The sequence below is a fragment of the Ogataea haglerorum genome (genome assembly GCF_019207285.1).
Source record: "Ogataea haglerorum isolate 81-453-3 chromosome Unknown 81-453-3_NODE_7_length_556738_cov_96.333754, whole genome shotgun sequence".
NCBI classification, from domain to species: Eukaryota; Fungi; Ascomycota; class Pichiomycetes; order Pichiales; family Pichiaceae; genus Ogataea; species Ogataea haglerorum.
The window spans coordinates 1-22,433 of record NW_025065157.1 but is presented as its reverse complement, the minus strand read 5'-3'; the positions used below and the strand labels follow the sequence as shown (position 1 = coordinate 22,433).

Genomic DNA, 22,433 nt, shown 5'->3' with positions numbered 1-22,433 from the left:
AGTACCGGAGTTACCGATTGTCTGGCATATTCGGGCATTTCCAAACGTTGTGTTGCCAGTCGGTCTGAAATGCGGTCTGCTCCGAACGCTCCAGACACGTCGTCCAAGCCAGGAAGCGCCATTGAGGCTTAGGCGTGGGCCTTGTAAGATAGCACGGAAGGCCATGGAGTTGGCCCAATCTCGCTCCAGCTTACGAGAAAAAGATGATATGACGAGGAAGTGTCAAAGCAGTTGTGGTCGTGCATCAAAATATCGCATGAATATTTTTTATTGCTTATCAAGATTACGAAAAGATGATGCGGCTATTTATTCACAACTAAATGAAAAATAAGAGATCAAAAAGTACACATGGGTGCGTGTGCTGTAAGTATGAGGACCTTTATTCTAACCTTCAGGTCGCAAACGCAAGGTGAAGTGCTCCGAAACCCCGCCGGAGTGCGCTCAATGCGTCCGGAATTCGTATGTCTGTGTCTGGGCAGAAGGAGTGGTGCCGAAGTCATCGCTGAACGAGTTCCAGCTCCAGAAGAAGCAGACGAGCACTTTCGTATTCGTGTATGGGAACAAGCGCCGGAAAAGGGACACACAAAGTGTCAAACGCACAGAAAGTGAAAAAGTCTCCGTCAAGCCCGTAGAACGCGCAAGTCGCCAGGACCAGCTCGACGACGCCATTTTCCGCAAGTACGTCGCGAGCTTGTGCTCACAAAGTGCTCTGCTTGGTTTTGTTTACGGTTTTCCAGGGCTTATCTCCCCGAAAGACGCATACATTTATGACGCTTTCGTCAATGGTTTCATGGTTGCGGTGTCGACCCAGCTCACGCACGAAAGACTGCAACCGGGAGCGGTTTTCATTCCTCATGGCGCAGCAAACCCGTGGCTTTTGGATGTTTTTTACGCCTGCGGGGCAGCTTTTTTGGCAGCCAGCCGCAAGGACATGCGTGAGCTGGCCGAATCCAGAATGGCAAAAGTTATGGGCCAATTCCAGCAAGTCGTAACCTGCGTCTCTTTCGATAGTGACAACAAGTGGCTAGTTGTCGCTCTTTTGTCGCTTGCGCTGAGGGAAAAGTTCTACGGTCTCGACGGTCATCGCACGGTACTTTTTCTGAAAATAGCTTTCCAACTCATCCGCAACTGGCCAAAAACAAAGCTGGCAAACTCGAAACACTTAGAGGGCCTTCCTGAAGACATACGGTCTGTCATATCTGAGCAGACCTGGCTTCTCACACCGATTGAGCGCACCTTGGTGGAGAGCTTTGCATACAATTACTCTGTTATTGGACTAGTTTTGGACCAGAAATCTCAGTTTTTGCTGGACTCACCCTTTGAGGTTTTTGATGAGCTGCAGCCGCTACTGGACCAGCAGCTTTACAGGTGCCCTGCTCCCTGGATGAATAACCCGGTTATGGGAGCCGCGCTTCCAGCGTTTGAGTTGGCTTCAAAAGCCGGATGGTTGCAGCTGCACTATCCGTTCGACGAAAGTATGCGACATCAGGCTATCGCATTATTTCGGCTGGCCAAGTACTTTGTTCCTCCTGTCCTACCCCCTGACGTGCGGTTCAATCAGCCCAAACATGTCTGCAAACGGCTCTTGGATAGCTGTCATGCTGCGCGCATAGTGGCCCAAGGAGCGTACATTCTTCTTTACAAACTACTCTATCCTGAGACTTTGGAGACCGAGAGTGATATCCAGCGCCGCATAAGCAATTTTATCAGTGACCTGGAGCAGCTGAGCTTCCATTCAAGCATATCAGGAATCCTGACATGGCCATTCTCTATCATTGGCACGGCCATTGTGGAAAAAAGCCAGCGTGATTATATGCTTTGGCGGCTGCACAATTTTGGCTGTGCAATCAAGAACTCGTGTTTTGACAGCATCATTGAATTTTTAAACCGGACTTGGGATGAGGGTCTGGGTTGGCAGGCCTTACTTGATAAAACTAATTTTGATAAATTATTTATTTAAGCGAACTAGTTTTATAATTTGGGGCCTGGGGGAATGAATGTTTTTCAGAGCCTGTTAGTAATATCCAACAACTATTACAGCCCAAAAACAGATTGAAATAAGAGCGTTGTGAGTATACATCAGGTTTCAGCACTGGCAAGCATTATAGTAACTAGACTGGTAGTCCATTGCAAAAGGTAGAGTACTTCTGATTCTTTTGCTTAAGACAAAATATCGGTCTGGATATATGTGTTTTCGTAGCCACATTGGCTCTCAAAATGAGAGCTGTACCGTCCTACTTTGTAGTGGTTTACACACGGAGAACCTGTCCCTGGCTTCCGAGTCACTCCGTGCTTGGCTATTTTGATCTTCCAGACAGCTGACTAGCCTGCAATTGGTGAAGACCAGACAAATTATGGCTGGCAGTAGATAGATCAGAATCTGCCAAAACAAAACGAGTAGAGGCCCATGTGCTTATCTCTTGCTTCAATAGCATGTAAACCTTAGAGCCAGAAAAAACTAAACTGTAAAATTCCAGCAGATAGAAAACCGGGGCATTAATCCATGGAGATCACTCTCAACTCACAGACGGCTTTCCCAATTACTTGCTACTTTCGAGTCTGAAAAACAGGAAATGCCTAATACTAGAGTATGCGAATTGATTGGATCTACCCAAGTAAACGCTCACAAATATATCCATCCGTATCCATATCTACTTCACAGCAAGCCGAGAAGATTCCCTTTTACGACAATCTAGTTATCTCCACGGCCAATCAAGGCACTATTTCTGCTAGCCAGCGTGTTGCTCAAAGAGGCATGTAAGATAATGCATTAATGATTTTTGCTTATCAGAAAAACAGGTAGAGCTAAATCTATTTCCCTATTAGGCAATTACCTCGGCTTGCACGCTTGATTCCAATTTATATAAGCACCAACGTCAAACTGGATTTAGACATGTTTGGCCCCTTCACTAATAACACTGAAAATAAAGAGCTCTACGCTACCTTCATTCCTAAAATTGAGGCGTATAGAGCAAAGCTGCAAGCTGGAATTCTTGAGGAATACAAGCTGGCCGATAACTTGATTCCCCAAGAGACAGGGGTAGACGTCACAAGCATCCCAGAAAAGGTACTCACAAAGGAGGAACTAGAAGTAGTCAATACTCCCGGCTACGAACTCGTCAAGCAGATTGCGTCCGGCGAGTTGACGGCCGTCGAAGTTTTCAAGGCCTATGCCAAGACGGCTACCGCGGCCCACCAGCTCACCAACTGCGCGATGGAGCTGTTCTTGGACGAGGGGCTCAAAAGAGCAGAGGAGCTGGACGCTTACTACAAGAAGACTGGCCAGACCGTGGGCCCCCTGCACGGCCTCCCGGTGTCTCTCAAAGAGCACTACAATTACAAAGGAAAGGTCACTCACGGCGCCTGTGTCTCTAAAATTGAAAACGTCACAGAAAACTGGTGTCTGACCGTGGAGGTTCTTCTTGAGGCCGGCGCAGTCTTCTACATCCGGACTACCGAGCCCCAGACATTAATGCATCTCTGCTCCAACAACAACATTACCGGGCTGTGCAGAAATCCTAGCAACACGGCTCTGACCACTGGCGGGTCCAGTTCCGGCGAGGGTGCCCTTGTTGCCATGCGCGGATCTGTGTTTGGTCTGGGCTCTGACATTGGCGGCTCCATCCGGTGTCCTGCTGCTTTCTGCGGGGTGTTTGGTCTCCGACCAACTCAGAAAAGATTGTCCATGAAAAACGTGACTATCTGCGGCACCGGAGTGGGCGAGGCTGTCGTTTGCGTTCTAGGGCCTCTGGCCCGGAGCGCGCAGGACATTGATCTCTTTATGAAAGCCTCGTTGGATGCGAAGCCGTGGCAGAGAGATGCGACGATCGTCCCGTTGCCGTGGAGAGATGTTCCTGTTCCTGCTGCCAAAGATTTGAGGGTGGCTATTATGTATGACGACGGAGTTGTCAAGCCTACGCCTCCAATTATTCGGGGACTTAAGCACGCAGCCGAGAGATTGAAGGCGGCAGGTGTCAAGGTGGTTGAATGGGACCCCTTTGGAGTGCTTGAGCTGGCCGAAATATGTGGCTCTTTTTACAATGCCGACGGCAACAAAGGACAGAAGGACGGTCTGGCTGCATCTGGCGAGCCTCTATGCGAACTATCCAAGATCGCTCTCTCGTTTGGCTGTGGAGACGAAGGATTGTCTGCTGCAGAGGAGCATATTGGCCAGGGTATCCGCGACAAGTATCGGATTGAGTACCAGGACAAAATGGTTGAACTCGGCGTGGACTTTATTCTGTCGCCAACGTACGTTTCCGTTGCGACCAAGCCAGAAAAAATTCACTACTGGGGCTACACCAGCCTGTGGAATGTGCTGGACTTCCCAAACGTCGTGTTCCCTACGGGACTCAAGTGCGACCCGGCTTTAGATATCCCAGATAGATCCTATAAGCCGAGAAGTGAGCTAGAGGCCTACGAGTACGGTCTGTATGACAACGCTGAAGATTTCAAGGGTGCGCCAATCTCCCTGCAGCTGACGGGCAGAAGATGGCTGGACGAGGAGGTCGTGAAGGCTGCCCAGACTGTCCACGAAATCGTTGCCGTCTGAGTATAAGGAAATCAGTATAGAAGTAGTGAGAGATTCAAGCATTCAGGACTGTATTGACTATATCGTCGTCTGGCGACGCGACTGCACATCTGGGCGAATAATATTTTGGCCTGGTGAGCTCTTCCAATGTGCTACACCAGCCAAACCTGTCCAGCGCAAACGTTTGGATAGCTGCTGCATTGCCACGACGGTGTCCAGAGTGTCCACTTTGCTAGCTGGAAGATCACTTCATCCAGAAAAGAGCTAGATCGACGACATACCATGCTACCATCAATCAGCTTTTCTGAGTGGCACCCGTTCAATGATCAAAAACTACAGGGCTCTTTGGTTTGACGGTGATCAATTTTCAGTGCTCTGCGAGGCTGCAGTCGGGCCATCGAGCTTTCACGCAAATTGTGTAGGATGTCCTCCCAAAGCCGGGCCATACAACTTAAAACTTCAAAAGGTCTCTGTAAAATATGACATATCTGATATAAGGCTGCGCAATGTACATACTAGTTCATCAACTGCTTTCGAGGAGCTTGCTGGCGCTCTCGATGTGCGAGATTTCAGGCTTTTCGTCGAGGTCGGCCAATGGTCTGTCGAAGTGACTGATTCCGTAAAACAGCGTGTTGTGGTTCAGGAAAATGGCCTCGATATCTTCCAGCGTCCTGTTACCGGTTTCTGGACAGAATAGATAGAACATCACTGCAGCGGCACCGTTTGTTAACGTGAAGATGATGTAGGTTTTCCAGCCCAGGTTTTTGGTCACAATAGGAGTGATCATGGCAATCACAAAATTACTGATCCAGTTTGACGAGATTCCAATGGCGTTGCCCTTGGATCTGAGCTGCAGAGGCAAAACCTCAGAGACGTACACCCATGGCACGCAGTTCATGGCGGTACCAAAGAAGGCCATGTATGTGAAGAAGAAGGCAACCGCAGCGGCAGAAGTGCTCTTGCTTCCAACTCTAAGCAGGATAGTGATCATCATCATAGAGAGCATCTGTCCCAGAGAGCCACCAATAAGAGCAAATCGCCGTCCAATTCTGTCGAGCCACAGAGTCGGGATGAATCCAAACACAAAGAAAGTCACCATGATGCAGCCTCCAAGAATGGTCGACATGTTAGTGTTCATTCCAACGTTAGTCTCAAGCACCAACGGCACGTAATACACCACAAGATTCACACCTCCATACTGATTCCAGAATTGCACCATAACACACAGGAAGAGTCTGTATCTAGCGTGCATGGCGTCCCTGCCGCGGGCAATGTCTCGCCAGCTGATCTTCTCTCCCTCCCCTTCAACCTCTTGAAGGTACAGGATGTCGTCGATACACTTGTTCACGAGTGGATCGTCTTTCGGCACGTTGTTGATACGCGCAAGACAGTTTCTGGCGTCCTCGACACGTCCTTTTTTCATCAGCCATCTAGGCGACTCAGGACACAGGAACAACATGAACCAGGCCAACACGGCAAACAGCATCTGGATGCCAACTGGCAGTCTCCACGATGTCTGGTCGTGCCTTTTGCTGCAGCCGTATCCGATCCAGTACGAGATAGTGATACCCAGGGCCACGCCCTGAGGCTCTGCTGCAACGAGACCACCACGATTGTGGGCCCCTGCAACCTCAGCCTGGAACATGGGCACCGTACTAGTCTCCATTCCAGTTCCTAGGCCAGAAATGAAGCGTCCAAAAAATAGCTGCACAACACTGTAACTGCTTGTCTGCAAGGTGATTCCGATGATAACAAGGGTGAAACCGACCCAGACTGTTTTTCTTCTTCCCAGTTTGTCACCAATAAAGAAGTTGACAATGCAGCCAAAGAAACTTCCGAGGTTGTACACAGACACAATGATCCCCAAGTAGTTACCCGAAGGATGGCCAAATTGGCTTTGAAACACGGGGTGATTTTGGATGTTGGCGAGGGCACCTTGTTCGAATCCATACAGGATGAAGGAAAATAAACAGGTGAGTGTCAGCACGGTTCTGGTGGGTCTTCCAGGCCCCAGTAGCTCGTAGTACGACTTCATGGCTGAACGTTTGGTTCCCTCTGTTGTGTGGGAGCCATTGTCTATTTATTCACGCGGGAGCATCGATGTATCTTTTAAAGCAATTTGCAGTTTGGTAGCGATATGTGCACGGTGACTCTGACAATATTAGAATGACGTCATTAGTGGGAACAACAATTTGCGGGGTGGACAAGATCTATTGTTAAGTCTGCTCTGTGCGGGACTGCGCACATTGTTCTTCCCCGCGTGAACGAAAGCCTGCTTATTCAACATACTATGGATGTCAAAGATCTGTCTGTTGGGGTAGGCGCCGCTAAGTACCTCTGCCAAATCGGTTGTGCGGCTCATGCTCCCCTTTATTTCGGCAATTTCAGCCCGCCAAATTTTGCCATTTGAGCGCCCTCCTTAGCCGCACGATCAGGATCATGACTTAAAGAAGGATTATAGCCGCAATGGCCGGCCCCAGCCGAGGCCAGGAATTGACAAGAGTCATAGAATGCAGAAACAGTCACTCCGATAATTTGAAAGCACCGTCTTCGTAGATCGTGCTATTGTTGTGGTTGCACGCTCATCCCTCGCGGAGAAGATAAGTGCTTCTACGTACATAGTTTGGATCACGCATTAGAAAACAAACTTGAAATTCGCTAAAGTAAACGGAAATCAAAAAGGTTCCATTTTGCGTGACCCACCAGCTCTTGCGCGTAGAAAGTTATCCCGCGCAATACGGGCCTCCACCCTTTAGCAACTCTTGGCGTCCATAATGTTGCCCTAGAGAAACAAACCCACGCGAAATCTGGTGACTGCAATACTACTCTTCCCGGTTAGGGGTACCTATTTTGAACCAGCTCGTCACCCCACTCAACTGGAATTCCCCAGCAGAAATAGCGGGATACGATGTGACGTCTCATCTGTTCTTAAAACAGTTATGGTGACCATTAGGATTGCCATTTCACTGCGAAAAGGATGATTCACCAGAAGGGTCAGGCTCTTCCCGTCACAAACTGGTTGCCACTCAGCTTTTGTCACTCCAAACATCCGTAAAGGGCCAAGATGAGTTGTCAAACTGATCGATGTGCGTTTCACCTGCACCAGCTTCAAACTCAGTCCGTGCTATCTCGCAGGCTGCGGTAAACTCCGTTAGGTCAACAATTTGCCAAAGGTAGCTTCCGTTGAGTTAACAAGCGCTCGCTCCAGAACTTGAAAGCTCTTTTGTCTCGCACTCACAGAATCTTATATTCTGTTTGCAAATGGTCCAGGTAGGTCCACGAGGTCTGTTTTGAATGCTGCATTTGTGAGTCATTGCTCTACAGTTCGCGTTTGATTTGGTAATCTGCCGGTGTACTACACTGGCAACCAGGTCATGTTCTTCATACTTGCCTGAGTTGCGTGTCTTTGGAGTACCTTACATTACTGCACTCACAGAGACAGCTTCTCAGAAGGACCTAATCAACAGTCGTTGAGAGAAGCATTCTGTACTCGAAAAGAATAGCATAGACGAAGACGATATATAGAGATGTCAAACGCACAAAGCGAGCCTGCCACAAGCAGTTTATGACAACGATTGGGTGTCTATCGGTCATCAGTAAGACGGATAATCCTAGGTCATTCCTTTGAAGGCCCCATGATGGTATCTCGGCAATGAAGGTTCATGCTTAATCCTCAATAGTGCGTGATTCGCAGCTTGCAAGTAGGCTATTCATATGTTCTGAGATCCTGCTATAGCGAACCAATATCCACAGAGCTGTGCTAGGTTTTAAAAGGCAGACGGCCGCTGAGTAGTACTCTTGTAGTGCAAATTTGATCTTACAAGTTAGACATGGTTTTACATCTGATAAACAACTAATTGCTGATCTTTGGGATTTCATTCAGGGGAGGGGAAGACCACATTTCCGTTAAATGGATGATTATGTAACCTGATAATTCAACACGCTTAAAGTCGTCTTGGTCGAGGATGTGAAGTTAAGGTGTACCGAAATTAGTTCCATTCACTAATATGAGCGAAACTAAGAACCAGCTTATTTTATGGCCAATACGACTGTGGATCGAACTTCTGGTGTTGGTTCCATGTGGTTGACTCTGAGCTTTTGCCTTTATTCAAGCACACGTTTCCTGCTTCCTTGTTCTCAGCAAAATTGTCTGATGAGTACCCCAGCCCGATAATTATTGTCGGGCGTTTGCCGTTTTGGTGCAATAACAGTAATTTGATGTCCCGCTTATCTAAACATAATCAACGAGCATGCTCTGGTATCTTTTGCACGGAGTGACTTAGTCGCTGCTATGGTAGGTCATTTAGTCTTCTCTCACTCTAAGAACCATTCGGTACGCAACGAACATTTCAATGTCTGGTGGACTCCGGTATATCACCTTTCAGCGTTGGCTTCTGGGTATATTTAGGAAATTAGGTAACTTTGCACAGGAACATTCTATCCAGGGCTAGCAAGGCTGAAACGGTGTTAATACGATGTTTCAGTCCATCTTGTAGATTTTGGAGAAGTAATTTTTCATGCACCCTTTTGGAGCCACCATTTGACTTTTTTGATTCCAGACATACCAAAACTTGTCTGAAAAGCTTTACGGGATGCACAATGACTCACGCTGAACAGAGATGGATGTGCCATGGAAAGGTAAAGGAACGAGAATTTGTGTTTCTAAGTCGGTTCGGGCAAGGTAAAATCACTTGATCTTTTCAGTGCGGAAAGTTGCCCGCTTTTCTCGTACGATTGCCCGCAGTCGGACTAAAATAAATAGAGGAAAAAAAAACTAGATCTTATCTAATCTCGCTTCTCATCATGACTAAACCAATAGTGGTTGTTGGTGCTGGTGTTGTTGGCCTGACTTGTGCCTACCAGTTGGCCGAAGAGGGTTACAACGTCACGGTTGTTGCTAAGCACCTGCCTTCGACCTCGATAGCAGACTCGCAGTATACTTCCCCATGGGCAGGTGCTCATTTTAGACCATTTCCGGCCAAGACACCAGAAGAGTACAGAGACTCCAAGCTTACCAGATCGACATATGAGGCTTTTAAGGAGCTCGCTGCAGACTTCCCTGAAAGCTCGATCCGCTTCATGCCAGGAACAGATTTTATAGAACGTCACGATCCGCTCTACGAAAATATCAGCGCAGGATATGCCGAAGGCATTGAAAACTTCACGGTTCTCCCGAAGTCGGCCCTGCCTAAGGGAGTCAAGTTTGGCGCCACGTATGATGCGTGGTGCATGAATTCTCCAATGTACATCCAGTTCCTAGAGCGTAGACTGGACATGTACTACAATGTGAAATTCGTGCAAGAAAGCCTTGGTTCTCTAAAACAAGTTGCGGAGTTGTTTCCAGGTGCCACCATTGTGAACTGTTCAGGACGAGGTTTAACGTATTATGGGGGTTATGATCCAGCCACCTATCCGATCAGAGGCCAAACGCTATTGGTGAAAAGCCCAAAGGACTGCCCTTACAACCGTGAAACGGTGACCTATCAACTAGAAGATGGTTCTTTTTGCTTTGTCATTCCTCGTCCATTGGACGGGGGTGTGATCTTGGGAGGTACAAAACAGGTCGGAGATCTGTATCCACAGGTTAGAAGTGCAGACACCGAAAAGCTGATTGCTAACGGCAAAAAAAGGTTTCCGGAACTTCTGATCGACGGAGAATTCCAGATCAAACGCATCAACGTTGGATTCAGACCTGCAAGACACGGAGGTGTGAGAATCGAAAGAGAAGTGGTCGACGGCACTGAGCTCGTCCACTGTTATGGTTTTGGCGGATCCGGCTACGAGATGAGCTGGGGTGCTGGTCAGAAAGTTGTAGAACTAGTCAAGGCAGCTAAATGCAAGCTTTAAGGATATAAGGTTGTTTGATTAGAAAAAAGTATGATTTGAAAAAGTAGGTAAAAGTGGGAAGAAAATGGGATCAGATCTGAGACCGTACAAATCGAGAAAAATTAGGCCTTGTGACAGATGTCGTAAACGCAGGTCAAGATGTATTATTGAACAGCATGGACCCTGTCAGCTGTGTGCACGGAAGAACGTGAGCTGTGAGTTCACGGACAAGGTGCCCCCAATCAATAGACATAAGGCGAAACAAACACCAGCGGTTACAGAGAGAGTCTATTTGTTGGACTCTGAAGGCCTAGGAGTAGGCAATCAAACAGAAGACCAAATTGCTGATTTGAGTTCCTCAAGAGAATTCTCTTCCAACGCTCCCGAACTGTCAAGCTACACTTATTTTTCCACTTCCTTATCCGGAATTTCCCCAACTCAAAGTCTAGATAAAGATGCACCCGATATTTCAGTTGAGAGTGCGGAAAGGAACGACGATCTCACGACCATCGGCAAGAACTCTAGTGCCGTGCTTATACAAACGCCAAACACCGCAATGAGGGCTCAAAATGAGGATGAAGTTGAAAGCGATGAATGTAAAATTGAATTCGCGTATCTATATGGTGATGGCTACATGGATCCATTTTTGCTTTATAGAAATGCAACCCTGCCTGGTTCACATTCTGAACAGCTGCATCTTAAGATGCTTGAGACTTCTTGCCAACCGAAGATGCAGATAATCATAGAAGAAGGAACAAGAAGTGAATCAAACAATACTGAACTAGAAATAAAGAGGATTCATTATCACAGATCCACTCTATTTGAGCTGTTTTTGAAACACGTGAATACACATTTTCCTGTGGTATCTCCAACAATTCTTCAGAGGCTTATCAACCAGAACTCATCCTGCTTTCTGCTTTTGACAGCTCTAGTTCTGGCAACTGATATCTGGCAAAAAGATCCAAAACTGACTCTTATGGAGCGTCCTAACGTGGATTTGGTCGTTAGTCAAGTCACACAGTCAATACTATCCAAAGTCTCTCACCCATCTCTCGCAGCTCTGCAATCCAGCCTGCTCTTGTCGCAAAAATTATATCAGAAGGGGCCTGGCATTGATGGGACATTTGAGCTGGCAATCCTGAGTGTAGCGTACACTTTTGCACAGTCCATGGGGATTAACCTTGACTGCTCACAGTGGAACATTTCCCTCCGGGAAAAGGGAATCCGAAGGCGTCTCTGGTGGACACTGTATATTCAGGAAAAGTGGTTTTCGTTTTCTCTTGGGCGCAGAAGTCATATCTCCAAAGCCGACTGGGATGTTTGCCTGCTCACTGAATCCGACTTTGAAAATGAACCTCTATCCGAGAACAACGAAGAAGCACGCCACAGGAACAAATGCTTCTGTCTGATGGCAGAATTGACACAGCACATAGACGATATTGCTTGCGAATCTGATGAGCACACTTCTCTGGAAGCAGCGTACAAAAAAGCAGGTCTTCAATTGGAAACAATTTCAAATTTTGAATCCGAACATTCTAACTATCTAGAATTGGAGAACAGTAGGTACCCTGAATCCCCTACTGCTGCAGTAGTGATAGCCAGTGTGACTGCCAAGGCGACAATATATAAATCAGTGCTCCATCGAATATTGTTATGTGAGCAGCAAGGATCGAGTACTAAGAATGACGACCGCGAATATCAATCGATATCAAAAGAGGCTAAACGACGAAGCATTTTGCTGTGTGCAGAAATTTTGGATATACTGGGGCGGCTCCGGCCATATCATTTTGATTCTTTCTGGTATTCCTGGGCCAGACTTAACTTTGCTACTATTTCGAGCTTTTTCTTACTCTTGGAGTTGATGGCCTCCCAACAACAGCAGGAGGAGGAAGCAATGAAATTGCATATGAAGAAACTTCAGTTTTTCATTCAATCGAGGCTGCCGATGTTCAATTACCTAGAGTTAGCATCCCGGGTCCTCGACCTAAATAAAAGCTAATATCCCATGTGGGCAATATTAACGTGGAGAACACCAAACACCGCGGAAAAGTCTGAACAAGACACTGCATTAAGAATCCTGCTAGGAAATTCTTTGTAACAATAACACTTTAAAAAATTTTAGATCTGCGAACTCCGAAGCTACTCCGCATTCGGCAATTTCCTGATTCGGTACGAATTTTCACAGGAAGAAGATAGCTATATTATTATCAATACGTGGAATAATAATTACCAAGAATTTATGTATCCGGAGACGTTTGAAGGATTCGCTGTCACGGACACTTCGAAGTGGTCTACAGTGTCCAAGATTGATTTCAAGCCTAAACCGTTTGAGGCCTATGATGTCGACATTAGAATTCTAGCTTGCGGAGTTTGTGGGTCAGATGTTCATACAGTCAAGGGCGGTTGGAGCCAGCCTATGCTGCCAGTCATTCCCGGTCATGAAATTATTGGAGAAGTTGTAAAGGTGGGAGATAAAGTGAGCACCGTCAAGGTTGGTGACCGGGTTGGTGTGGGTGCTCAAATATACTCTTGTCTCGATTGCGAGACGTGTAACGAAGATCACGAGAACTATTGCCGGAAGAGAGTAAGCACTTACAATTCCTTATATGCCGACGGAACCGTGACATATGGTGGCTACTCGTCACACATTCGCGCCCATGAGTACTTTGTTTTCCCAATTCCAGATGGTCTCAAGACGGAAGACGCAGCACCTATGCTTTGTGCGGGCATCACGACGTATGCTCCTTTGGTTGAGAATGGATGCGGGCCGGGAAAGAAGGTAGGAATCATTGGAATTGGCGGGCTGGGTCATTTTGCGATTATGTTTGCCAAGGCGCTGGGAGCCGAGGTGTACACATTTTCGCGTACCAGTAAGAAAGCAGAAGATGCCAAGAAGTTGGGAAGCGATTACTATATTGCAACCTATGAGGAAAAGGACTGGGCAGAGAAGTATGCGAGAAAACTCGACCTCATTGTTTCTTGCGGCAATTCAGCTCAGAACTTTGATCTGGCTGGGTATCTGTCTTGTCTGAAAGTTCATGGGAAAATGATCTCTGTTGGGCTGCCTGAGGAACCATTTACTGTCAGTGCGATGCCCTTTATGAACGGGGGAGTGTTCTTTGGCTCCTCTCATTTAGGAAACAGACCGCAAATGCTGGACATGCTAAAGCTTGCTGCAGAGAAAAAGCTTGCTGCCTGGACTGAGCTTCTGCCAGTTTCCGAAAGCGGTATCAAAGAAGCTCTTGAGAGATGTCACGCAGGAGATGTTAGATATAGGTTTGTGCTGACTGGCTATGACAAATTCAAAGGTTGAGATTTGCAAATTATATAAAAGTTATCTAAAGTTTTGGTGTCCTTGAAAAAGAGTCTCCAAATCTAAGATCTGTCTCCGTGGAAAGCTCTTGCTGATTGTAGTTTCTCTTTGTGGCCAAACCTTCCCTCAATCCGTTAGGGTCCTTTTCAAGTCCCGAAAGCGATCTCCATTTGAACAGTTTGGTGTAGAAGTTTTCGCGCCCTTCGACTTTGTCAACCAAGAACTGTCCCAGAACAGGCAGCATCTTGAATGCGTGCCCTGATCCTCCACAGGCAACAAAAAGCCCCTTTTTCCCTGGGACAAAATCATAGATGTAGTCGTTGTCTATGGTATCCGTATACCAGAGCAGTCTGCTTTCATACTCCAACTTTGCCTCATACAAGTCAGGGAAAAACAGCTTGAGCCATTCGTCAACTTGGCGGATGATGTGACGCGTAAGCATTTTCGTTGGAGGGCTGCTATTGGAGGTTTTCGGGATTGACACAACTCTGCCGTTTTCCAACTTAACAGGGTTAGTGTACTTGGTCTGTCTAACAATCATCTTCATGTATCCTTCTGGCTCCATCATTGGGAACATAAACATGCCACCCATATACTCTTTTTCTCTCGAATGACCGGTTTTCCAGCCCACCATTGGGAACACCTTGCTATTATATTTGGCCTTGAGATCAATTCGATCCTCTGGAATTTTGAAGATGATGACGTTACCTGAAGCAGCCTCGTTCATGCCGTCAAGTTCTGGAACTAGCAAAGTAGACCATGGACCGCAATTAATGACCGTCAAGTCAGCATAGTGTTTTTTTCCGTCTTGAGTGATAATTCCACCATGAACGGTTTTCTCGTGGTCCTTGTAGATGTATTCCTTGAAAGTACCAGCTTTCTCTCCAAAGACAAATTTAACGCCTAGCTGGGAGCACAAATACTTGGCGTACTGACAAGCCCTCGAGGCATACAACACGCCAGATGTGGCATCCAGAGCACCCTGCAGATTTGGGATTTTTTCCTTTAGGTCATGGGCAAATTTCACCTTTGACCCAAATCCTGCAGCATTGGCTCTCTTCACATCTACAGGATCGTTGACGTCGTATCTAAGAGGAGCAATACCTTCCTTTTCAAAATTTGCTCTGCTGGCTTTTTCCTCCCAGCCAACGATATCATCAAGCCTCAACATTCCGCACAAATCGAGAAGTTGAAGATCGGTATACTTCTTCGCCTCTTCAGGAGGGATAAACTTGATCTCGTTATTCCACTTCTGCCAGATTTCGAACGCCTGGAACGCAAGGTCCTGGTAGTGTTTTTTTTCGGCGTACTGAGCCCTGAACACCTTGTTAATGTCTGCCGAGGCTGTATCGGCTCCTTTAAGCAAAGTGTAAGCGTTGTCGTCGAAGTCTAGTCTATCAAACACGGTGATGTTTTTGTATCCACTGCTGGCGAGATGGAGAGCATTGGATAGGCCAAACACACCTGCGCCAACAATTACGATTGGAGAGTCTTTTTCAACCATTACCGGTATGTATTTCTTGCAAATGCTCGCACCTCTATGCTGTAGAATATATACAATATCGCATTACCCAATCTGGTCAATTCTCCGAAAATCTATATCAGGTGACTTGGCTTGCCAAATCTGGAAAGTTTCCGCCAACAAACTAGAGCGGATATGCGAGATAAGATATCGCTGGGAAATGATAAGCTTGAAATCAGATAAATTTGGTGGCTATGAAAGCTTATTAGTCTCCATCTCTTCATTTAATTGTTCTTTACCATGGTCTCAGAGAAAGCTGTCGATTCGTCTAAGAATCTAGTCGTGACCACAGTTCTCTCTCCGGAAGAGCTGCAGGATGTTGACCAAGGATTTGGATATGCGTTAGAGACAGGCGGAGTTGTTTTAGACCCAGAGTTTGAGAAGAAAGTTGTGAGGAAGATCGACTGGTACATCTTGCCCATGATGTGCATTCTTATGTCCTGTCAGCTGATGGATAAATCTACGAATTCATATGCCTCTATTACTGGCCTCAGGACAGACCTCAAGATGAGTTCGCGAACATACTCGTGGGTCGGTAGCAGTTTCTACTTGGGTTACTTGGGTTTTTGCTATCCCGCAAGTATGCTGCTTCAAAGGTTTCCTTTGTCTAAGACACTGGGATGCGCAGTCCTAGCATGGGGTGTCGTGATCTGCTGTCACGGTGCCACTCACTCAAGCTCAACTTTTCTCCTTTGCAGGACTCTTCTTGGCGTCTGTGAATCATTCATGGATCCAGCATACATGATTATGACCAGTCAGTGGTATAAGAAAGATGAGCAGTACAGACGTTGCGGTTATTGGCTTGGGTTTCAAGGTTTTGGCACAATGCTTGGGTCTCTGATCGCATATGGCTTCTATACCCACAAAAACGAATTCTCGACGTCCCCATGGAGGTACCTATATATCGTCACGGGTGTGATTACTATATTTTTTGGCATTGTGTCCATCATCCATATTCCAGACATTCCCGTCAAGGCTTGGTTTCTCAACGATGAAGAAAAGAAATATGTGGTTGAGAGAATCAGAGGCAACAGAACCGGATTTGGTAACCAGCAATTTAAGCTATCTCAGCTGAAAGAGGCTGCGTTTGACGTCACCACCTATCTGTTCTTCTTCTACATGTTTGGATACGGTATTCCAAATGGTTCTATCGGCAACTTCAGCTCCATTCTGCTGAGTACCGGGTTCGGGTTTTCGACTGGGCAGTCTCTGCTTCTGAATATTGTCGGAAGTGGGATTGATATCATTTTCCCACTAGCATTTGCGTATGTCAATTTCTATCTCATAAAGAGCAGATTACTAGTTTGCTTCTGCATCAACTCCCTGGTGTTCACTGGCCTATGTTTATTAGCCTTTGCACCTTCCAAAGGGGCACAGCTGGCCGGCTTCTTTCTGACATACCTGACTACCGCTAGTTGGGCATGTATGAGTTCTGTGGTCTCTTCGAATGTTGCTGGTCACACGAAGAAGATCACAGCAAACACCTTGTTCCTGATCGGGTTTTCCACCGGTAATATCATTGGTCCACAAGCCTTCATTGGTTCTGAAGCGCCAGTTTATATGACAGCTAAGCGGACCATGGTGGGTACTTACGTTATTTCTGCCATTGTCCCTTTGATCCTCTATGTTATCTACTACTTCAGAAACAAAAAGAAGGACATCAAATTACTTGAGCAAGTGGATGATGATACGCTCCTCTCTTTCGGAGATCTCACTGACAAAACTAATCCCGCTTTTAAATATGTGTTATAAGTTGATATTTAGGAAATCTCATCTGAGTCCTCGTACATCTCTGCCTCCGCTTTGCCTTGATCCAGCAAAGAATCTGCGGTCACCACTTTAACTTCTGATCTAGGATGTGTCCTGGCAATTTCGACAACTGTCCACGGCTTCCAAGGATCACATTGAGCAAATATGTCATCCAAGTCCTCTAAAGACCTCCCAGCAGTTTCAGGAAACAAGTAATAAACAGCTGGGATCATTAGCAGATTCAAAACTGCAAAAATCAAATAAGTGAAGCTCTTGATGTTCTCAAATGCCACTGGTGTAATCATGACCACCAGAAAGTTGAACGACCAGTTTCCAGCTGTAGATATTGCATTTGAAGGAGCCCTGATACTCAACGGTGGAATCTCTGCGGGATAGAGCCAACCCATTCCTAACCACCCGATACCAAAGAATGTATTATAGACAAACAGAAGAACGGCAGCTCCTATGGCAGCACCATTATTATTCTTGTTTTCCGACTCCCAAGTGGTGACTGTCAGCATTGACATTGAGAGAGTTTGGCCCACTAGGCCAAAAAGCATCAAATTCCGACGACCAATATTGTCAATAAATAAAAACGCGATCCAGGCAGCAAGGAAAAAAGCCGTGCCATTACAGGCAGCAAGAATACGCGAGTTCAATGCACTCATTCCAATGTAGTTCTCAAATATGGTACCAGCGTAATACACAATGAGATTGATTCCGGATATCTGCTGGAAGATCTGTGCCCATAAGCCAAGCATAAGCCGATGGAAATCACGATGCTCTCCTTGAGAAAACAGCCTCTTGAGATCGAAAGACTCGGCTCCAGCAATGTGTTCTTCATCCAGAGATTTCTGGACATCGTGCAACTGGGCTTTAACCTCTGGGTGGTCAACTGGAGTTCCATCTAATGCTGCAAAGACCAAACGTGCGTCTTCTAACCGTGATTTTTTGACGAGCCACCTGGGAGATTCTGGAAATCTCAGTATAAATGGCATGATAAGTATTGGAAAGACTAGTTGGAATGCAATTGGGAAACGCCATGAGATTGGCCCAGAGGTGAAATAGAAGCCAAAGTCAACCCAGTAGGAGAATGCAATTCCTCCTGTTATAAGAGCTCCAGATATCATCACTAGTCTACCTCTGCCTTCAGGCCTAGAACATTCTGCCTGCCACATAGGGATGGTACTCGTGTTGATCCCGTTTCCAACTCCTGTAACGATCCTGCCGACTATTAGATGTGCGACTGTAAAAGCAGAACACTGCAATATTGCTCCCACAATCATAATTGCACATCCTGTAAAGATACATTTTCTCCTACCAATTTTGTCGCCGTAGCCCATTGTAGACAGTGCACCGAATAGACAACCAATCTCATACACGGCTATTGTAAAGCCTTGCATTGTGGCTGCATCACTATGACGAGAAGTGTCGATTGAGGGAAATGTGTTTTTAAATGAGTCCAATGTCAAAAGGGAGCCCATAACTCCTTGATCGTAACCAAAGAGCAGAAATCCAACAGAGGCCATTACACTGACAATATTTTGAAGAGTTTTACCCTTCAAACCGATAAACGTCGGTGAGTCTTCTGTAGAAGTTAGGTTGGTCATAATTGGAGAAAGTTTGGACACCCAAAGGATACGTCTCCCTTTATATCAGCCAATGATCAAAGATCAGTCGAAGCGGGGCATTGCAAAGCGGATCATACACAATTAAACAACAGTTTGACTCGTATGGCACTTTATAGCCGCTCCACAGCTCCATACCATAGCCATAGAGTGCCAATGCGTGACCTATACGAATCTCCCCTTCTTGTGCCCCACATGATAGCGATATATCATTCCAATTTGGCAAGCGACACCAGCGAATGTGCACTCCAGACAATGCAATGGCTGGACAACGTATCCAGTAGTGCAGATGAAACGGAAAAAATGGGAGATATGACGTTGTAAACATTGTTGTAGGAGCAAAAGGGCACTTATTTGAGATCATAGGCTATCTAAAACCATTTGGCAAGAATTGGCAGATGGTGGTATCGATTTCTCATTCAAGTATAGTAAGCGCGAAAGAGGAATGATTTACTTCAGATATGTTTGTAGCTGTCGCTAATCAGCAGTGATGAAAGAAATACCCAAGAAATGCCCCTCATCATATCATTCGCCTTTACATGAATCTAGGGGAATAAAAAATCTATTCGCATATTGCAGGTGGAAAAATAAATCTCACTCTTCTCCTGATAGAGTTCTAAGTCAGTGGATGCGCACAAACTCTGCAGTAATGAGCGCCTTTAGGAAAGCATCCAATTCTTTTTTTTCATCTATCTAGTTGTAACCCTTCACCTTATAAGTTCCCTCTCTACTGGTGCAGATGACCGGGCGGCTTGTATTCGTTAGAACAAAGTTCCAGAGGAAGGCATATGATGAGTCAACGAATGCGTCACAACAAATGGCTTTAGGCAAAATCTTGAGCTTACGGTCATATCATAATTATGACCATGCTAGAGTAAAGTACATGGCGTATAAGAAGCAAGTAAGCCCCTAGTTGCAGTCGAGGAAGAACGCTGTTCTTTGGGTGAGCTTTGTGATAATGACAAGGCAGGGAGGCTGGGAAGCTGGAATCTTCCGCTTTAGAAGAGACTCTGGGGTTGGATGTTCACCCGCAGCAGTCAGCAAGAGACACCACAAATACCAGAGCTACGAGTCAGTACTGAACGTGTGCAAACTAAAAACAGCTAAAAGTGAAAACAGGACACACCTGACGCAACTAACAGATGGTAATAGCACAGAAGTGACAAGCAAGCAAGCACAGGCAAAACAAACTCGGGCACGTAGCACAACAAAGACTAGGACCTACTGCGACCGCTGATCTGTAGTGGGTGCGTCGGCTAGGTGCCCAGAACCTTAGCTTCAAAATGTACCAGCACCTAGCCAGAGTCACTGCCGGAACTGGAACCTCTCTAACAGTGAGGATTGTACCGTAATTCTCGACAACCACTGCTTTTAGATATTTTGGTAGACATTTGGGAACCAAAAAAAGAGAATTCAAGTGTTAAGGGTTCAAATAAAGCCCAGCTCTGAAAGCAATATTTACATGGTGTATCGAACATTACGCAGAAACGGAATTGCTTGTGTCTAGCAGCGGATTTATCCAGTGCCGAGCTTTCTTACATGTCAGACAGCCGCAGAGTTTTCTTACTCAATTTCTTCTGTAATTTCAACTAGGTCGCCACTCTTCTTCTTTTGGACAACAACGCTTTCAGGGTTAGTATGCGTGATCTTCAGAACTCTAAGAACCAGATATGTTACGCTTGGGACAGCAGCCCAAAACACAGCTGCCGCCACTGACAAGTTCACCATGTCATTTCCATTTGCGACTCCCACCAGGAAAGACAGCATCGAACCAAACGACTCAACGGCTCTGATGAGACCGGAAATATAAGCATTCTCCTTGGAGCTAAACTCTTGCACGCTTACCACCCAGAACACCCAATTGAAAACAAACTCGGTCGGTATTTTGAAAACCTGCATTGGCACATAAGCGTCGTAGTAGTACCTCCCTGTCGCCCAATCAAGGGTGCTCGTGCTATCAGCCAAGTGTCTCTGCACAATGAAGCCCCAGATATAAAAGCCCGACTCGAAAAACACGATGAAAAACCAGGATATTCTGGCCCGCAAACCAACAGATATTTTTTCGCAGTCGAGAAAGGCGCCTCCAACTAGGTCCACGGCGCCCCCAATCAGGGCGGTGAGAAGAACGTTCAACGCTCTTGCGCGGACCGAAAAGTTATGTGTCATAAAGTTGCTCTGCCATGTTTTGTACCATGTGTTACCTACGAGGATGGGGAGCAGAAGCGTAATCTCCTTTCTTCTCAACAGGCCTAGGTATCTTTTGCACATTTTCCTGAGACTATCCTTGACCACGTTTGTCTCGACACAGGTATTATCTTTTCTGATCACCTTCTCTGGTGGCGATAGCAGCAGCGCAAAAAATGGACCAGTGCACTGGATCGAGATGAGAGCGATGTATGTGTTCAGGCTCACTTGGCCCTTTTTCGTCCCACTGTAGTTTATGGCAAACACGACTGCACCGGATATCACTCCTCCAAATTTGTTCAGCATCTGCCATATCCCAATGAAAAGCCCCTTTCGTGACTTCTCCGGGTAGCTCATCACAATGGCTCCTTCAGACATCCAAAAGCAGCCCCAGAAATCCCCAGGAGAGCAGATGCTGCCAAAATGAACGCCTGGTTTCCGGTCTTGGTGTTGTAGTACAACGATGCGGAGTAGATCGTGTGTCCTATGCATCCAATGAGTAACGTTGGCTTTAGTCCAAACCTATTGGCAAAAAGTGCAGATATGGGTGCTAGCACGACCGCCATTGCGTTCAGAATGACCGTCGATATATTCCACGTCCTGGTGGTAGCCTGGCCTCCAGCTCCCATATTTGCAATTGCAGCATAAATGCCTGGCTGCGTGAATGACAAAAAGCCCACCAAAAATGCCTGGGTTAAGGTTGATCGGAAAATAAGCTTCTTTGTCGGGGCCATTGCAAAACTGAAGAGAGTCAATCCTCCTTCTGTATGTGGCATATATATACCCGTGAGGTGTGACTTCACGTCGTATGTAGCATATATATACCTGTAAAGTGTGGCTTTATATCGGAAGAAGAGCTTCTTCTTGCAACAAGACTTCTTGCTGCAAGCCAAGAAGCTGAGATTGCGTAAAAGATACCTTTTGAGCGGAGTCTGGTGGGTGGGAACGAAACAAGAAACCAACAAGCTCTCGACTCAATTGACACCTCGGAAATTTACAAGCCCGGATTTGGAACGATCAGTTGAGATGGAGACTTGCCAGAATCATTACATTGAGACATAGTACTCTGACAAGCGTGTTCAATGGCAACCTGATAGGGTGGGACAACCGAATAACCAAATTTGTATCAGTGTACAAGTCCGTCATCAATGGTGTCATTACTTAACTTTGACCTAAATAACTTTGCTGGTGCAATTTTGCAGGTATTGGTCTTAACATGCCAGTACGAAGGTTGCCAACTGATGTGACAAGGTTCTGATGGTGTCGTCTGGCAAAAACCATAATTATTAGTCTGTATTATTTAAAACATTGGTATATTAGAATCGCTCAATTTTGTCAGATGTGGTTAGGTTCTCGTTTCATTACATCATGAACAAGATCCTTTAAGCACTCTCGTATTCCTGGCTTCTTGTGAGCAACATCATTAGGGTTGCCACTGTGAGTCTGGAGATCGAGTAACTGGCGGTCCTCAGAGTTCTAGGCCTCGACGAGATGCAGAAAGTGTGTCTACGACGTGTTTTTTTGTCTAATAATGTCTCAAAAGTTTATCCTCTTTCCGTACTCTCTTACTTGGTAAGGGATTGGCTGTGCCTAAATAAAGGAAAGCTTGGGCATTAGGTTGTAGAAACAATGACCAAAACGAGGTACAGAAACTCGGGGTGGCGGGGTGGCGGGGTGGCG

At 46.2% G+C, this 22,433-nt stretch overlaps 13 protein-coding genes across 13 annotated transcripts; 7 read left to right on the top strand and 6 right to left on the bottom strand.

The window, feature by feature from the left end:
- Positions 1-348: 348 nt before the first annotated feature.
- On the top strand, positions 349-1,960 carry KL911_002679 (uncharacterized protein; the record flags this gene model as incomplete). The annotated part of the gene is made up of 2 exons (XM_043197774.1): positions 349-367; positions 480-1,960. The coding sequence occupies 2 exons, from the start codon at positions 349-351 to the stop codon at positions 1,958-1,960; spliced, it is 1,500 nt and encodes a 499-aa protein (XP_043054277.1).
- Positions 1,961-2,893: 933 nt separating this feature from the next.
- Positions 2,894-4,552, top strand: KL911_002678 (uncharacterized protein; the record flags this gene model as incomplete). The annotated part of the gene is made up of 1 exon (XM_043197773.1): positions 2,894-4,552. The coding sequence occupies one exon, from the start codon at positions 2,894-2,896 to the stop codon at positions 4,550-4,552; it is 1,659 nt and encodes a 552-aa protein (XP_043054276.1).
- Positions 4,553-5,054: 502 nt separating this feature from the next.
- Positions 5,055-6,566, bottom strand: KL911_002677 (uncharacterized protein; the record flags this gene model as incomplete). Its single annotated transcript, XM_043197772.1, has 1 exon — positions 5,055-6,566. One exon carries the CDS (start codon positions 6,564-6,566, stop codon positions 5,055-5,057), a length of 1,512 nt encoding a protein of 503 aa, XP_043054275.1.
- A 2,768-nt stretch (positions 6,567-9,334) lies between these two features.
- KL911_002676 (uncharacterized protein) lies at positions 9,335-10,378 on the top strand (the record flags this gene model as incomplete). Its single annotated transcript, XM_043197771.1, has 1 exon — positions 9,335-10,378. The coding sequence occupies one exon, from the start codon at positions 9,335-9,337 to the stop codon at positions 10,376-10,378; it is 1,044 nt and encodes a 347-aa protein (XP_043054274.1).
- Positions 10,379-10,442: 64 nt separating this feature from the next.
- Positions 10,443-12,356, top strand: KL911_002675 (uncharacterized protein; the record flags this gene model as incomplete). Its single annotated transcript, XM_043197770.1, has 1 exon — positions 10,443-12,356. The coding sequence occupies one exon, from the start codon at positions 10,443-10,445 to the stop codon at positions 12,354-12,356; it is 1,914 nt and encodes a 637-aa protein (XP_043054273.1).
- Positions 12,357-12,596: 240 nt separating this feature from the next.
- KL911_002674 (uncharacterized protein) lies at positions 12,597-13,670 on the top strand (the record flags this gene model as incomplete). The annotated part of the gene is made up of 1 exon (XM_043197769.1): positions 12,597-13,670. One exon carries the CDS (start codon positions 12,597-12,599, stop codon positions 13,668-13,670), a length of 1,074 nt encoding a protein of 357 aa, XP_043054272.1.
- A 25-nt stretch (positions 13,671-13,695) lies between these two features.
- KL911_002673 (uncharacterized protein) lies at positions 13,696-15,174 on the bottom strand (the record flags this gene model as incomplete). Its single annotated transcript, XM_043197768.1, has 1 exon — positions 13,696-15,174. The coding sequence occupies one exon, from the start codon at positions 15,172-15,174 to the stop codon at positions 13,696-13,698; it is 1,479 nt and encodes a 492-aa protein (XP_043054271.1).
- Positions 15,175-15,432: 258 nt separating this feature from the next.
- On the top strand, positions 15,433-16,944 carry KL911_002672 (uncharacterized protein; the record flags this gene model as incomplete). The annotated part of the gene is made up of 1 exon (XM_043197767.1): positions 15,433-16,944. The coding sequence occupies one exon, from the start codon at positions 15,433-15,435 to the stop codon at positions 16,942-16,944; it is 1,512 nt and encodes a 503-aa protein (XP_043054270.1).
- An 8-nt stretch (positions 16,945-16,952) lies between these two features.
- Positions 16,953-18,551, bottom strand: KL911_002671 (uncharacterized protein; the record flags this gene model as incomplete). Its single annotated transcript, XM_043197766.1, has 1 exon — positions 16,953-18,551. The coding sequence occupies one exon, from the start codon at positions 18,549-18,551 to the stop codon at positions 16,953-16,955; it is 1,599 nt and encodes a 532-aa protein (XP_043054269.1).
- Positions 18,552-19,308: 757 nt separating this feature from the next.
- On the top strand, positions 19,309-19,806 carry KL911_002670 (uncharacterized protein; the record flags this gene model as incomplete). The annotated part of the gene is made up of 2 exons (XM_043197765.1): positions 19,309-19,457; positions 19,536-19,806. 2 exons carry the CDS (start codon positions 19,309-19,311, stop codon positions 19,804-19,806), a joined length of 420 nt encoding a protein of 139 aa, XP_043054268.1.
- Positions 19,807-20,132: 326 nt separating this feature from the next.
- On the bottom strand, positions 20,133-21,059 carry KL911_002669 (uncharacterized protein; the record flags this gene model as incomplete). The annotated part of the gene is made up of 1 exon (XM_043197763.1): positions 20,133-21,059. The coding sequence occupies one exon, from the start codon at positions 21,057-21,059 to the stop codon at positions 20,133-20,135; it is 927 nt and encodes a 308-aa protein (XP_043054267.1).
- A 50-nt stretch (positions 21,060-21,109) lies between these two features.
- KL911_002668 (uncharacterized protein) lies at positions 21,110-21,487 on the bottom strand (the record flags this gene model as incomplete). Its single annotated transcript, XM_043197762.1, has 1 exon — positions 21,110-21,487. One exon carries the CDS (start codon positions 21,485-21,487, stop codon positions 21,110-21,112), a length of 378 nt encoding a protein of 125 aa, XP_043054266.1.
- A 601-nt stretch (positions 21,488-22,088) lies between these two features.
- Positions 22,089-22,433, bottom strand: KL911_002667 (uncharacterized protein; the record flags this gene model as incomplete). The annotated part of the gene is made up of 1 exon (XM_043197761.1): positions 22,089-22,229. A coding segment is annotated over one exon (141 nt), but the record flags the coding sequence as incomplete, so codon positions are not given.